The sequence below is a fragment of the Urtica dioica genome, chromosome 1 (genome assembly GCF_054948205.1).
Source record: "Urtica dioica subsp. dioica isolate 48M chromosome 1, U.dioica_male_clone48M_v1_H2, whole genome shotgun sequence".
In the NCBI taxonomy this organism is placed as follows: Eukaryota; Viridiplantae; Streptophyta; class Magnoliopsida; order Rosales; family Urticaceae; genus Urtica; species Urtica dioica.
The window spans coordinates 60659252-60674731 of NC_142756.1; the positions used below are offsets into that span (position 1 = coordinate 60659252).

At 38.1% G+C, this 15480-nt stretch overlaps 1 protein-coding gene across 1 annotated transcript; it reads right to left on the minus strand.

The window, feature by feature from the left end:
• Positions 1-12901: 12901 nt before the first annotated feature.
• LOC149408359 (uncharacterized) lies at positions 12902-13857 on the minus strand. Its single transcript, XM_089625229.1, has 2 exons — positions 13521-13857; positions 12902-13098 (listed from the first exon to the last, which is right to left on the minus strand). Exons 1-2 carry the CDS (start codon positions 13855-13857, stop codon positions 12902-12904), a joined length of 534 nt encoding a protein of 177 aa, XP_089481355.1.
• Between the last annotated feature and the right edge of the window lie 1623 nt (positions 13858-15480).

A 15480-nucleotide genomic window follows, 5' to 3' on the forward strand; every position in this document is an offset into this window, starting at 1 on the left:
CGATTTGATGGGTCTTACCCGACCGAGATTCACGACTAAAGAAAATCGTAACTTAGATATGACTCTTAGATATGAGATTCAAATATAAAGAAATATTCAAAACTACTCCAATTAAAAATCATGCGGTACAAAACCATAAATCTATTAAGTCTGAATTATTGTAATATAATCAAAAGAAAAAGCAAAACATGAAGAAGAATAAAAAAAAGTATTTTTTCCTAGGTTAAGAGTCCTCCATTGATAGAGACCAACGGAGTCTTCATATCTCAGGTGAGGCGACAACACCGAAGATTGAAAGCCCATTCTTGATTTTTTTGGGAAAAAGCGTGACGGCTAAGTTTGGAAGATATTCTATTATTGATTATTATTATCATTGTTTAGCTATAGATAAATAAAAGAAATATCAAATCTTTTTAAATATAAATATATAACATAATTAAATCATATAATATTAAGTTAATGTCGATCATAAATAATTGACAACATACAGTCTTTTGAATTTTATTCAACATTTTTTATTTTAAAAAGAAAAATTAAACCAATTAAGCAACATGAAATCTTACAATTGCATAATTGTTACATATATGGTAGTGAATCCATCCGATTTAAACCTTACAAATTTATTTTCGATATATATATTTCAATAAATTTTGAGAGTTTTATTTCTTTAATTATCCCTCTTTTTCTCTCTATTATCACACACGATTTTTGTTTTAGGTTCCATTAAACTCTCTCTCTCTCTCTCTCTCTCTCTCTCTCTCTCACACACTCACACACACACACACACACACACACACACACACACACACACATTAAAAAAAAAAAATCATGGTTTATCCAAAGTTGTAAAGTCAATGAATCCTGGTTCATAATGATATGGAATCGGAGGAGTGATGATCCTTAAACAATTTATTATCTTAGATAGTGAGAAAACAAAAAAGTTTGAAAACTACATTGCATACATGCATATATTAATTATCTATACCGTACAGATTACATTTAACCTATTAAATATGTGGAAGACTGTTGGTATGTAAATTTTAATGCTATGATTATTCGACCTACGAAAAATTTCTATTATGCGACTTAATTCACCACTTTTAGGGTTTTACATGAGCCAAATCAATGGTGACTATTGGTTTTAAACTTCATTTTTTTGTCAAGAAGAACTTTTTAGGTCCATGAGAAATGTCAAATCCATACTCGGAGGACGTATTTGTATGACCCAAGATATATTGTGACTAGCTAAGCCACTCATGGCTCTGCAATGAATGAAACGACGAAGAAACCATTTTTGGCTTAGCCCGCCATGAGAAATTCAGCGAGTTAAGCCATTTTTTGGCCTAGTGCATCGTACGCGACATGACGAGCTAAGCCACTTTTGGCTTCGCCATGAAGATAATTGCGAGCTAAGTCCAATTTGACTTGGTTCCCTCCAAGTACCAAACGAAGACTTCTTCAACGACACCTTTGAGTCGATGATCTCAAAGACTTTACAACCATTGTCTTCTCAATTGTTCCTTTAACTCCGAATCAAGCAACGTACATTGCGCATGATGAGAAGAAAAGATCGGTTCAAACTCAATGTATGCCCTTGAAAAGAGGAGCTCGGCCAACCCTCCTTAAGACCTATAAATTGAAACAATACTTGTTCGATAGCATGATCAACCCAATGACCATCCTCAGGAAGTGGGGCAAGCTGGGGAGAGCGATCCATACGAGATCAAAGTACCAAGAAAAAGGTATGATATAGGAAACCTAAGCCAACGTGATTTGAAATAAATCTCATTCACGCAATTGAAGCCTGGCTTCAACGTCTGGTTGACTATGACACTCGGACCGAGCGAACGTTATTCAACCTTTTAGATAGAGGAAGAACAAGGGAGGTGGACCGACGCGTTGTCTGGGGATTTGTGGACCTACAAGCCAACCCCTGGTCGGGCCACCGGAGAATCTCTTATTTTTGCTAGTATACGGAATGGAACCCGATGTGATATAGGTGTCAATGACCATGAGAGAATTCGTATAGCACAAAAAATACGAATGACAAAATGCTTAGAGATGAATTGTATTTAGTTGACGAAAAGAGAGAACAAACTTTTACTTGAATTTAAAGGTATCACGAAGCCGCTGCTCAGTAGTACAATTTCGAAGTGCGAGAAAGGTGATTCGTTGTTAAGGAGTTAGTCTTGAGAGGATTAATCCATTACACAATCGAAAAAATAACCACGAACTAAAAAGTTACATATGCGGTAACCAAATTGGTCTAACCCAGTGTTTACGAGTTGGAAACTCTAAGTGAAGTGCCCGTATTGTGATCATGGAACGCACTATATCTTTGTAAATATTTTGCTGACATTTTATGTTGATCCAACCAAACTACGACATGGCGTGTTTCCGTCCTCTAGGGTAAATAGGAAGCCCGCGAGGGTTTAGTTTTCCCTCAACGAAAATTCCAGGCTGGGCCGCGCGCGGACATACTGATGTAATTTTAAAAAACTCAACGTTCGATCTAAAGGATATGGGGCATGCTGATGTAATTTTAAAGATCAAGATTACACGAAAGCCTAATGGAATTGTCCTTGATCAATTACACTATGTTGATAAAATTCCTGACAAGTTTAGAAATGACGATTCTAGAGTTTTTAGAACTTCTATAGACATTAGTCAGCACTTTTCTAAGAATAAATGAGAAAGTATCTCTCAAATGGAATATGCGATAGTGATAGACAGTCACATGCACTTGATGAGTTGTACAAGACCTGATTTAGCCTACACTATGAGTAGACTGGCTAAATATATGAGTAATCCAAGTTCTGAAAATGGGAAAGCAATTGTGAGAGAGCACTGAGATATCTACGATCCGCTCATGACTACCATACGAAATATCCTAAAGCTATTGACGGTTTCAGTGATGCGAGTTGGATATCTGATATTCGAGATTTGAAAGCCAGTATCGGATATGTATTCACTCTAGGAGGTGCGGCTGTATCTTGAAAATCCTCTAAACAAACTGTGATAACTAGATCTATGATGGAATCTGAGTGTACTGCATTGGGTAAATGTGACGAATAAGTCGAATGGATAAGGAACTTTGTGGAAGATATTCCTTAGTGGACAAAACTTGTCCCTGCAATATGTTTATATTTTGATTACCAATTTGCTATTGGTAGGGCACAAAATGTGATGTACAATGGTAAGTCTAGACATATCCATCAACGACTACCATTAGACAACTTCTCTCGTTTGGATTCATTAGTATATGTTAAGTCCAAAGAGAATATTGCGGATCCGCTAACGAAAGAGTTAAATATGGGCCAAGTAGAGAAGACATCTAGAGGAATGGGGCTAAAGCCCCATGGAAAATAAAGCCAAGGAAAAGAAAACCAAACCATGCTGACTGCAGATCCCAAGATCTTGGTACAAATGGACAACTTAACTGTCGAAGGCGAAGTGAGGTCACTATGGAGGAAGACCTCCAGTCATACTCCTATGATAAAATGGTGACACCCATTGAGCTTTTAATGATTCCGTGAAATCGGATCTTTGAGATTCCTAGTGAGTAATTCGGGATTATTCTTTGGTAAAAAATCACTTATGTAAGAGAGAAGTGGGACCGGTTCGAAAGAAAATTAGTTGAGCTTAATTCTCTAGAAACTCTTGTTGTACAATGCGAATGTTCAGGGCCGAAAGAACATAACATGAGAACTGAACCTATGTTAGGAAGATATCAGTAGGGGATATGTTTATCGTTTATAAAAAAAGGACTAACAATTCAAAGACATCGTGTCTTCTGAGTAATCAGTAAAGATGGCATATATTTCCAAGAGAATGTTCAAACGCTCTGCCTACCTATCATATACTGGTATTAACCGTAGAATCTATCACCACATCAGGTCGTGTCGTGTCTTTTTATTGTCGTTACTCAATTTTATTCATATTGGGGATTGTTGGAATATCGGTATTAAAGAGCACATAATACTATGTGTATGGTTGATTTGTGGCTAAGATTTGAGCGGAGTCCACTCATGAGAATTGATTAATTGCATGATATTCTTAATCCTCGTTGCAACGGATATAAGATTGAATATTTATTTTCCAAAGATCTAGGTTGAATGAGAAATTGATACTCAAAACATGTTGGAAAATATCAATAATTGTGAAGGAAAGATGAAAGTGTTGTTGTTGATGGTGCTCTTACAAGAGTCTCACGAGGAATGAGAATGAGCAAATGAGTGAGCTTATATATCTAATTTGTTCAAAGGGTTTGGGTTCTCAATGGTGACTTAGTTTTGTAGTGGTGTAAGGACTTAGGCAAGCCCAAATCCACCGTACGCAAGCGCGGGCCGTCACCGCCGCCGCCATTAGGTCGAGCGGGTCGGGCCTAGCCGAGCTAGTTGGTTGGGCTGGGTCCAATTTATTTTTCCTTCCAAAATTATTATTTATTTTATAAATAGTAATTATTTGATATTAAAATCCATTAAACCAAACGGATTTAATTGCTTAAACGAGCAGTAATGCTCTTGCAATTAGCGTGAACATTTTCAAATGGTTTAAACTATGTCATGATGGCTGAGCAGTTTTACACAGATTTTTGAGCATTAAGGGTGCACTAATGATACCGTGCACTGATGCTATGGCTTGTAGCCATACTTGGATTCTCCTATAAAAGGAGATATTCGCTTCTCACTTCGACGCACCAACATCGAACCAATAGTTCTAAGCTTCCTCTCTCCCTCTAAAAATTGTTTGTTTTTCCTTTGTAGTTGAGTGATAATTTCTGGCCTTCTGGTTCTAGTTCGCCGAAGTCAAACTATGTAGTGTCATAGCATGTCTTGTCTGCATCCTAAGAAGTGGTTGCTCATATAGTCCAGCACTTGTGGGAGAGCAATAACACTTTAAGAAGATTGTCCAACAGTCATCGGTCTCTTTTCCTCTTCGTGTATACCGCTTGAGGTTTCCACCGGGTTTCTTTTCTTGTTATTGTCTACATTTATTTATTTAAGTCATTTTTGTTTGCAATTTGTATACTCTTTTTAGGGACAATTAGGCTAGTAGTTCAATAGTCCACTCTCCTATTAAAAAATAGTAAAAATTTTATTTTATTAAGAAAATAGCTTTTCAAACCGAAGTGGATTAAATTAACTGTTTTAGTTAATTTAATTTACTTAAATTTTATGGGGTATTTTTTTTAATAAAATAAAATATTTTAGTCGAATTTTAAAACAAACTATGTCACAACAATTTTTTTTATTCGAACAATATTATCTAAAATAATATTGTAATAATTTTTGTATCACTGTCTTATTTGCATTCTTTTGTGACACGAATTAAATCGTCGACCTGTTTTCTCAAAAAAAAAAATCGTCGACCCGCATAATTTGCATAACGATTTGAAAGGATAGTTTGTTATTCTATTGTAGGTGCTATATGAGAGTATTTTAATAATTTGATATTCTATTGTGAGTGCTTCTTTCTTGGGATTTTGACAGCAATAATACCATGTTGTTGTCACTTACCATATTTAGCCCAAAATGAAAAAACTGACACATGTAATACCTAAGCCATTGTGTAAAGACAAGTATACCCTCAGAAATCTTTTAAACGCATGCAAACCCATTCCCGGGTATTCTTCATCTTATTCCAAAAAAAAAAACCCCTCATCTTCTCTCTCTCTCTCTCTCTCTCTCTCTCGCACGATCCCTCCATTATTTTCAAGCTCAAAAACATCGGCATTTCGCTACATTTCCCTGGTATTCTTCATCTTTTTCCCAAAAAAAAAACCCCCTCATCTTCTCTCTCGCACGATCCCTCCATTTTTTTCTCGCTCAAAAAAATCGGCCATTCCCGGGTATTCTTCATCTTTTTCCCAAAAAAAAAAATCCCTAGTCTTCTCTCTGTCTCTCTCGCACGATCCCCCCATTTTTTTTCTCGCTCAAAGAAATCGGCCGCACGTTCTCTCTCTCTCCCTCACACGTTCTCTAGCGAAACAGTGATCCTCCATCGTCGTTCCAGGTCGCAAGGCATAACAAAAAAAGGTATGGGTATTACTTATGCAATTTTGAAAGCTAGAACTCCGATACCCATGGCCGCCGGCTTACTCAAATCTCTATTTCATTTATTTCGGTCTCTTAAAACCCTAGAAATACGGGTGAGTGTTTGTTAAAACCCTATTTCATTTACTCAAAAAGGTATGGGTATCTCTATTTCATTTATTTCGGCCGAGTGTTTGTTGATTTAGGGTTTTTGGCTCAAAATTTTTTTGATTTAGGGTTTTTGGCTCAAATTTTTTTTGGGTGTTTTAGTGTATTTGGTGTTTGGGCGAGTGTTTGTTGTGTTTGGCCGAGAATGTGTTGTATTTGGGCGTTTGATTGTATTTGGGTTTGGGTGTTTGAGTGTATTTGTGTTTGGGTGTTTGAGTGTATTTGTGTTTGGCCGAGAATGTGTTGTCTTTGAGTGTTTGTGTGTATTTGTGTTTGGGCGAGTGTGTCACGAAATGACCCGAGTCCGTGACACTTGTGTCACGAAGTGGATTCACTCCGTGACACATATTTAATTTATTTCGGTCTCTTAAAACCCTAGAAATACGGGTGAGTGTTTGTTAAAACCCTATTTCATTTACTAAAAAAGGTATGGGTATCTCTATTTCATTTATTTCGGCCGAGTGTTTGTTGATTTAGGGTTTTTGGCTCAAATTTTTTTTGGGTGTTTTAGTGTATTTGGTGTTTGGGCGAGTGTTTGTTGTGTTTGGCCGAGAATGTGTTGTATTTGGGTGTTTGATTGTATTTGGGTTTGGGTGTTTGAGTGTATTTGTGTTTGGGTGTTTGAGTGTATTTGTGTTTGGCCGAGAATGTGTTGTCTTTGAGTGTTTGTGTGTATTGTGTTTGGCCGAGAATGTGTGTGTTTGTGTGTGTTTCGTGCTCGTGTATATATTTGATTGAACAATGTTAGGGTTTGGCGAGTGTGTGTGTGTGCGTGTATTTGGTCTTGAAGTTGTTGAAAATTGGTGACTTGATTTGTTTTAGGTTTTATATTCAATGACGAAGTCTAAAGGAAGCAAGGTCGAGGAGGCCTCAAAAAGTGTCCGAAGAAGTCCTAGGACGGCTTCGAAAAGGAAAATAATTTCGCCGTCCAAGCGTTCCAACGATGACGACGCGTTCGTCGTCGCACCAACAAAGATAAAGAAGGTATAGAATAAAAATGAAGTGACTTAATTAGATGTATGTGCAGCTATTTGATTTTGTTTTGTGTTTGATATAGCCAAAAAACAAGGCTGAGTCATCGGGCGTTGCGACCGCCTTGGAGAGTCCTACAACTGCTATTCCCCGAAAGGTGAGTGTCAGAAACTCATTTTGATCCTGGTTCGTGACAGATGTGTCACAGACTCGATGACTTCGTGACAGATGTGTCACGAAGTCAGCGAGTCCATGACACATCCGTCACGAAGTGGGTGAGTCCGTGACACATCTGTCACGCACTCAAGCATAATGGTTTCACTAATAATGTCATTGACTCATGTGTGTAGGAGTGGAGACGGTTTATACCGGAGTCCAACGTTGAAGGATTTTCCTTTAACTTCCACGGGGGATTGGAAAATTTCCTGGCTCTCTTACTCGGCCGCAGTGCCGAAACGCAAGCTGGTTTCGCCCAATCTTGTTTTGGGCAGTTCGTGGGGCAACCCAAAATAATGCGGTCATCGGCGATTATAAGCCACTTGGTGTTGAGGGCCGGGAGCTTCGACGGAGAAACTACTGACGGGCTTCTAATTGAGATTGGAGGCCAAGTCCGGGAGTTCACGAAGAGAGACTTCCAGGAGATCACATTCCTCAAAGTCGTCGATGACTACGAGGAATTCAAGTTCGAGGGGGTTGTTTCTAATGACATCCTCTTCAAAAAATTCTTCCCGGGGAAGTATTTGAGTCGGAACTTGGTGAACCAATTCTTGGAGGCGAGCGTAGATTGGCCGACAGAAGTTCAGGTAAATTACCTGAAAATTTACTTCGTCTTGAATGTCCTCCTGGCGGACGATGCGAAGAACAGGACACCGTGCTTAGAGCTCATTAAGACGGTGGAGGACACGGACACATTCGGTCTGTTGTCAATGGTGCCCACAAGAAGAGTTGTAGTCTTTATTTTGAACATTTGATGTAATAAAGTCTCATGAAGACTCTTGCTTGTAATTGCCTATTCATTCATTAATAAAGTTGAAACGTTCATTCAATCTTCCTTGTCTGAAGCTTTATGATAAAACCATAGTCTTTTAGTCCATAAACAAACTTAACAACTTACGAAGAGACAAATGTAGATTTGCATGAACAAACTCTTCGTAGTTTGCTTAAAACGATATATTCGCAATCTTAGGGTCAAAGGACTATTGACCTCAGTATGATTGTTAGAAGAATCTATGATGTCTGGTTATGAGGCATTGAGAGTTAGGAACTCTATAGTTCTTCTAGGTATCTTCCGAAGGTACTGAATTGACCAGTGCACTTCTAGAGACAAGATAAGAACAAACCATTTAACCTCTTATGTCTCGAAGTCACTATGTATGAATTGCATCATGCTTACCTTAATCCTGAAATGAGACATGCCATTTCACACCTTAGTATTCTCATTTGAGAAAGTCAAAGTTCGGACTCACTATGTGATTCCGAACAAGGCCTATTGGTGAAGTACTAAGTTGTGAGTCTGTCATGAGTAACTTTGTGAAGTTCTCATAGATATGGAATTCATGTACAAGATTGCTGAAATGCAATGTATGTCACCTCATGCTTTGTTCCTTGGAGTGTGAATAAATGAACTGGCCAGTGTCCAAATTGAGTCCTGACTCTTTTGGATGAAACAATGTGACTTGTTAGCTCCTCGTCAATACATTGTTTCTAACTTATTCACAAGCGACAAAGGAGTTGAGGAAATAACAGCTAGAAGGGTAAAATGGTAATTTAGTAAATCCCGACTAGCTGATGACATTCATGAAGGGTAAACATAGATAATATTCAGTGGATCCGCTCATCATAATTAGGTCGAATTCTTGAGTAGAAAATAAATTCATTTGAACCGAGAGATTTTCAGTGTCAGCTCTTTAGTGGAGTCAGTTGGCATTAAGCTAAACTTGGAAAAGGTTTGTGAACTTTTGAGTCCAAGTGTTTAGCTAAAGCTTTGTTCATTTGGGTCCATGAGGTCACTGTCACGAATCACATCGATAGGAATAGTTAAACTGGAAGCTAAGCCAAAACAAGAACGAAAATAGTTAAAAGGGTATTTTTGTCTTTTGAGACAAAGGATGAAATGAATGTCAATAAATTTTTTGACAAGGTCATTTTGTGACATGTTTCACTCGGCCATGACTTGATCATTGGGCCTTGTGAATTAATTTCATTTCATAAGAATTTTATTTGAAAATTCTAAATGGGCCTTTTCTTATGTTGTCATGAACAAGTGAAGAAAATTCTAGGAGTCTTTTCTAGAAATGTTGGGCGCCCATAATACCCAAGAAAGAGAGAATATTTTGTGCATAAATGTATCAAGATACTTGCCAAAAGAAAAAGAGGAAACAAATTTGCATGAGGATGCTTAAGGGAATTCGGCCAAGTGAGTCAAAGGCAAGGCAAGGAACAAAAAAGGAAACAAATCCAAGCCTTCTAGAAGGCTGCCTTGGCCGAGTGACTCATGAGGAAATAAGGGTTATTTTGCTCATGAATATGTGATATTCTATAGAAGAGGAAACTACCTTATTGAAGGTGAGACCTCTCCTATAAATAGGAGCCTCATTTCCTCACAATTCATTCATCCAAGTTTAAGAGATTTGAGAGACTCTCTCTCTAGAACTTGGCCGAAGTCCTCTTCTCTCTCTCTCTAGTTTATTTTCGGTTTTCTCTTGTCTTGGCACCTAGGTCCTCACTCGACCTAGTCTTTAGCTCTGCGACTTCGAGACTCGTTCTCAAGTCGTAGTGTTTAAAAGTGCCCACTCACTGATTCCTTCTTTTCGAGTGATTTAGTGATAGAAACTTTCGTGGTTGCTCGAGGTGCCGAGGAAAGAAAGAGAGACGTGCTGCGAGGGGAGACGAGCGTTGCAACTTTCCAAAAGCTTCTACAAGGTTCAAGCTTCAAGAAAGGTTAGTAACTTTAATAGCTCATATTAGTTTTTATTTACATGTACATGCTCTTGTCTAGGTTAGTAAAAACTAGTTTTACTTAAAAAGAAAATTTTTAAAATTCCGCCGCTTAACGAAGCGTTAAACTTTTTCTTAAACCCTAGATCGATTCCAACACGGTCCCCATCCATGGGGCAACGTGGTGTAGAACTACCTTCTCGGCGAAGTCCGGAAGTTTGTGGAGAAGGGTGGCGAGCCAATGGAGCAAGGTAAAAAAAAAGGAAGCTCCATCTCCCCGGATTCGTCGAGCCGCTTCAGGTTTGGGGGTACGAGTGTCTTCCTTTCCTGACGAACATGGGGGTTTGTGAGAAAGTCTCCACCACATCTCGGCCAATAATGCGTCGGTGGAAGTCTATCGGACTTGTTCAGGATGCCGCCATGAGAGGAATCAACTTCAATGAGGTAATAAATTTGTAGGTTAATTCATACTTAATATTGATCACACTCATTTGTTAACTTGTCCCACGTATAGGTTGAATTTCACGGAATCGGCGACACTTCTTCAAGCGTTGCAACCCCTTCTACGACGCTAGCGGGGGATAACAAACGCCCGGACAAGAAACCGAAAAAAGACGCCCCACAACCAGAAGCACAACCACCACAACAACCGTCCCATTCACAAGCACAGACAGTTGAGGTAACACAATTTTGGGTTTCTATTTTAATTTAAATTACCATATTCCGTGACAGATGTGTCACGGAGTGGATCCACTCCGTGACACATCTGTCACGGAGTGAATCCACTACGTGACAGATGTGTCACGGAGTGGATTCACTCCGTGATAGATGTGTCACGTAGTGGATTTACTCGTCAGCCAGCTTACTTTGTAATTTTGGTCATGGACAGTCCCGGCTCGACTCTCTCGAAAACTCAGTTGGAAATCTCGACGAGCGTTTCCGCTATATGCAAGACGACTACAGGAAGTTCAAAAAAGATATTTTGGACGCGGTGAAGAGCTACAGAGTGGCTCTTGATGAACTAGATCAGTACTACGATTGGAGAAACGAGTTACAGTTAGAAAAGAAGCGCCGGGAGAAGAAAGCGGCCAAATTGAAGAAGTGGGAAGAAGAGATGGCGAAGAAGAGAGCGGAAAAAGAAAAGAAAAATAAAGAGGAAGAAGAATATGTTGAGAAGCTGAAGAAAATGCAGGAAGAAGAGAAGAAAATGCAGGAAGAAGAAGAGAAGAAGCAGAGAGAAGAAGAAGAGGATAAGAAGAAAGAAGAAGAGGAGAAGAAGAAGAAAGAGGAAGACGAGGAGAAGAAGAAGAAAGACGACGAAGACGAGAAGAAGAAGAAAGACATCGAGGACAAGAAGAAAAAGGACGATGACGGGGACAAGAAAAATAAGCAGGACAAAGACGACAAGAATAAGAAGGACGATGGCGCCAATTTCCAATACTCGGTCGTGTAGTACTCTGCACAATAGCTCTCAACTGGTAGGTTGCGTAAGCGACAAGCCGCAATGGCATGGACACATACAAATAGATCAGTTTGAAATTCTCGACACGAGCACGTCTTATCAATCAATTTCACTGCCCATGGTGTTCTTTCTGTGTCTAAAACCTCGAATTCGTATACTGCAGAAGGCCGGACCTAAAACATAAGCAAAAAAAAGTTTAAACATGTGTCACGGACTGAAGTCACTCCGTGACACAAGTGTCACGGACTCGGGTCATTTCGTGACAGAATTTAAAAATTAAAAACACACTATAACCTGCATATTTGCCGAGACAGCAAGTTTTTTTAACATTTCGGTATGATATTCCATTGACAACACACTTTGAGTTGATGCCGCCTTTTCTCGTCGTTGGTAGAACCAAACTTGCATTCTCTCCCTCAACCAATCAAGGCACTTCACTATTGGAAATGATCTTGCTTTAACAGTTAACGCATTCAAAGACTCTGCGTTGTTTGAAGTTATGATCGTATACCTTGATGTCTTGAAAAAACAACGTGCCCACTTCTCATTTCCTACTTCGTTGACAAGGTACAGACGTATCAACGGGTCTTCCTTGTCCAACATGCGCATAAACTTTTGATATTCAAATATAGTATACGCTTTTGTTGCACCGTAGAACTTCCAATTGAATTCCTTGCCAAGTTTTTTGAATTTTGCCTTGACGTTATTCTTCACGTGGTATGCGCAAAAACCATACCACCTCTGTTCGCATGTAACTCTGAATCTCCTTTGGGGTAAAACTATGTACAGTTGGATCAATAAATTTGTGTTTCACCCTCTCTCCAACCAACTCTGCAGTAGCTTGCGGTTGCCCTTTTTGTCTTTCCTCCACAGAACAAGTGTGCTTTGGATCATATCTTGAACCATAAACACATACACACGATCAAAAAAAATTTAAAATTAAAAGCGCATACATTTCCTGACATATCTGTCACTAAGTACATCCACTCGTGTCAGGAGTGGATTCACGTCGTGATAGATCTGTCACAGACTGATTCATCTATGAAGAGAAATGAAATTTCAAATAAAATCAGTTTTTAGGTCGTGAAATTTTACCTTCTAATTTCAAAACAATCCGTGTTCTTTAGCTTCACTGCCCGGACCGCCCAATCACAATTTTTACCCGCACAAATGACATGAAGTTTGAGCGGAGATGAGTTCTTCGTTTTGAACCGATAATGATTATTGATTGCATCCATCCGCAAATGCTTCAACAACACCGCTTTGTTTGCATATAATCCTTTTTTTTACACTTACCGGAGATAAAATGTCCAACACCTCAATATCGTTACTCTCGACACATGTATTTGATTCGGGAGCCGTAATCGAACACCCCCCATTCTCTTGGCTCGATACATTCTCTTTTCTTTGTGATCGAGTTGGCGGCTGTGGTGGAAGAGGAGGCTCTTCCTGGTGTTGAGTCTGTGGTGGAGCCTTTATCGACAAAATAACTGGTGGTGGAGACCTTCTGGGTTGGGGTGTTGCCTGGCTAACAGTATTCATGTCATCCAACCCAACAGTATCATTGTCGAAAGCCTCCGGACTTCGTACGTCCCATTCACGTGCCTCGGATATAGGACTCGGCATGTTTGGAATGATCCTGCTTCGATTGCAACCAAATCCACTCTCGCTTGTGTTTGCTGTTGGAGTGGATCCAACCCGTGGAGAACTGGCTCTTTCTAGTGCTGGTCGTCTAGTGTTCCTTTGTCTAAGTTCCTCTATGAGTTCCCTATTGGTTTCCCTTATTTGTTCCTCTTCTATGAAAGTTCTATTAGGTAGGGTTTTTTCTGTGACATCCCTAAAGATATTGTTTATTTCTAAATGGTCATGATCTTTCTTAATGTCTAGACCCGATTGGTTACTTAGTGTTATTCCCATGACGTATTTGATAGTTATGGGTGAATTACCTTCTTTCATAAGGTTTTTCTTTTGGAAGTTGTAATCTAGGGTTAGAACATCCTGTATGTTTCTATCTGTAATAGCTATGGAATATCCTGGGTATACTGTGAATCCTATTTTCTTATAGCACAGGTTCCCTGATATCTTTCCTAGTATACTTTCTTCGTAGTTTCTGATTCTCCCATCTCTGACAGTCACTCCTATGGGTGTGTCTAAGCCTTCTCTAAAAAGGGCTTCTATGAGAATCTCTATTCCTCCTACATGTAGGAATTTTATACTATTTCTTTTCTTTTTATCAATCTGATTGAAAACGTCATTAATCTCCTTCTTGGTGATTAATTTCATGCTATTAGATTCGTCTATTCTAGTAGCGTATTCCTTCGTAATTATGTTATAATAAACATGCTTTTGTCTTAAGTGTAGAGTTTTACTTAGCTTTGTGAAAACTCCGGGTTGAAAAGTGAGTTCTCTTCTTTCAAATTTATGTTTGATTATTTCTTTAAATTTGTCTTCAGTGAAGACCATACTTAAAGAGTATTCGTTTTGATTATCAATTTCCTCTGTGAATTGATTATCATTATTCTTGGTTATGTTTAATAATTCTGTTTCCATGGCTCTGATACCAAAAAATACAACTGCGGATAATTCTTGAGAAAATCTTTAGTCTACAGACAAAAGATCAATTACTTCCTGTTTAGGAGTTTCCTGTTTCCTTTTAATTTCATTCATGATTCTTATCATGCTCCTAAAAATCATGTTTTTACATGCTCCTTCATTTCTAACCTGTTCTTCAAATTCAGGTTCGATACTTCCAACAATTTCTTCTGTTTCTTCATTATTGGTTACTATTGCTTGTTCTAATGCAGGTTTTACTTCATTATAGTCTTCATTAAAATCTATGAAGAAAAATCCTCGAATAAATTTTTCTATCCTTTCAGGCGTATGCATTCTACTTGATTCTGGTTCCATGATTACAAACCTTATTTTTGTTTTAATATCGTGTCGTAACTGTCTTTGATAATTTCTTTTCTTATTTGTAAAATGTTTTGTATCATATTTCTAAAAAATTCGATTTTCCTTTCTGTTAACATATTTTGATATTTTAGTTCTTCTTTTGTCCAAATGTGTCGGACTTCGTTTTCAAAATTTTCTTGTTTAATTTTTATGGATTCAATTCCTCTTCTCAAAACCTGTTCAAATTCTTCATTTCTTTCAAGGTTATCCTCAAAATCAACATCGTTTAATTTGTCAAAAACTGTTTCCATTATGAGGTTTGTATTATATACCTGAGACAGTCTTCGTAGTTATGAAACTAGAAGTCTAATTCTCGAAAGGTACCCTCTTGTATATCTTTGAAAATAGATTAGTTTTGTTTTAAATTATTTTCTTTAATTGTTTCCAAAACTTTCATCATTTTGGTTATAAAGTATATTTTCCATGCTAAGTTTTCTTCTTCTCTTTCTCTAATAACTCCTGTTATTTTGTATGTATTAATGAGTTCCTTTAAATTATTTACTAGAGGTTGTTTAACTGAATGTAATTCAGATTTGAACATTCTATTGGTGTTCATGTTTGATTCAAAGTCTATTTCACATATATTCCGTACGATTATCATAATTTCTTCATACATAACAATTATCGGGAAAAAAAAAGGCTCAGGATACTTACGGTATGTGGTTCGAAGCTTTTTCCCCCTTGGTACTTTACCGCTTCTGCACTTTCCTGGTATCTTCCAGAGTTTTCTTCTTCCTTATTGATATATGGTTTTTGTGTGATTTCAAAGATCTGGGTGGCTAAATGCCGAAACTTGTATTTCAGAGAATTTTTACAGGGATGAAAAGTAGTATTCAGATTTAGGGATGGATGATTACAAATGAAATGAGAGCTCGCTTTTATAGGCGAGGGGTGAGGAATAAAGTGAAGGGTTATTTGCCTCTTCAAAAAAGTAAAAGCCAAAGCTGGCTATAA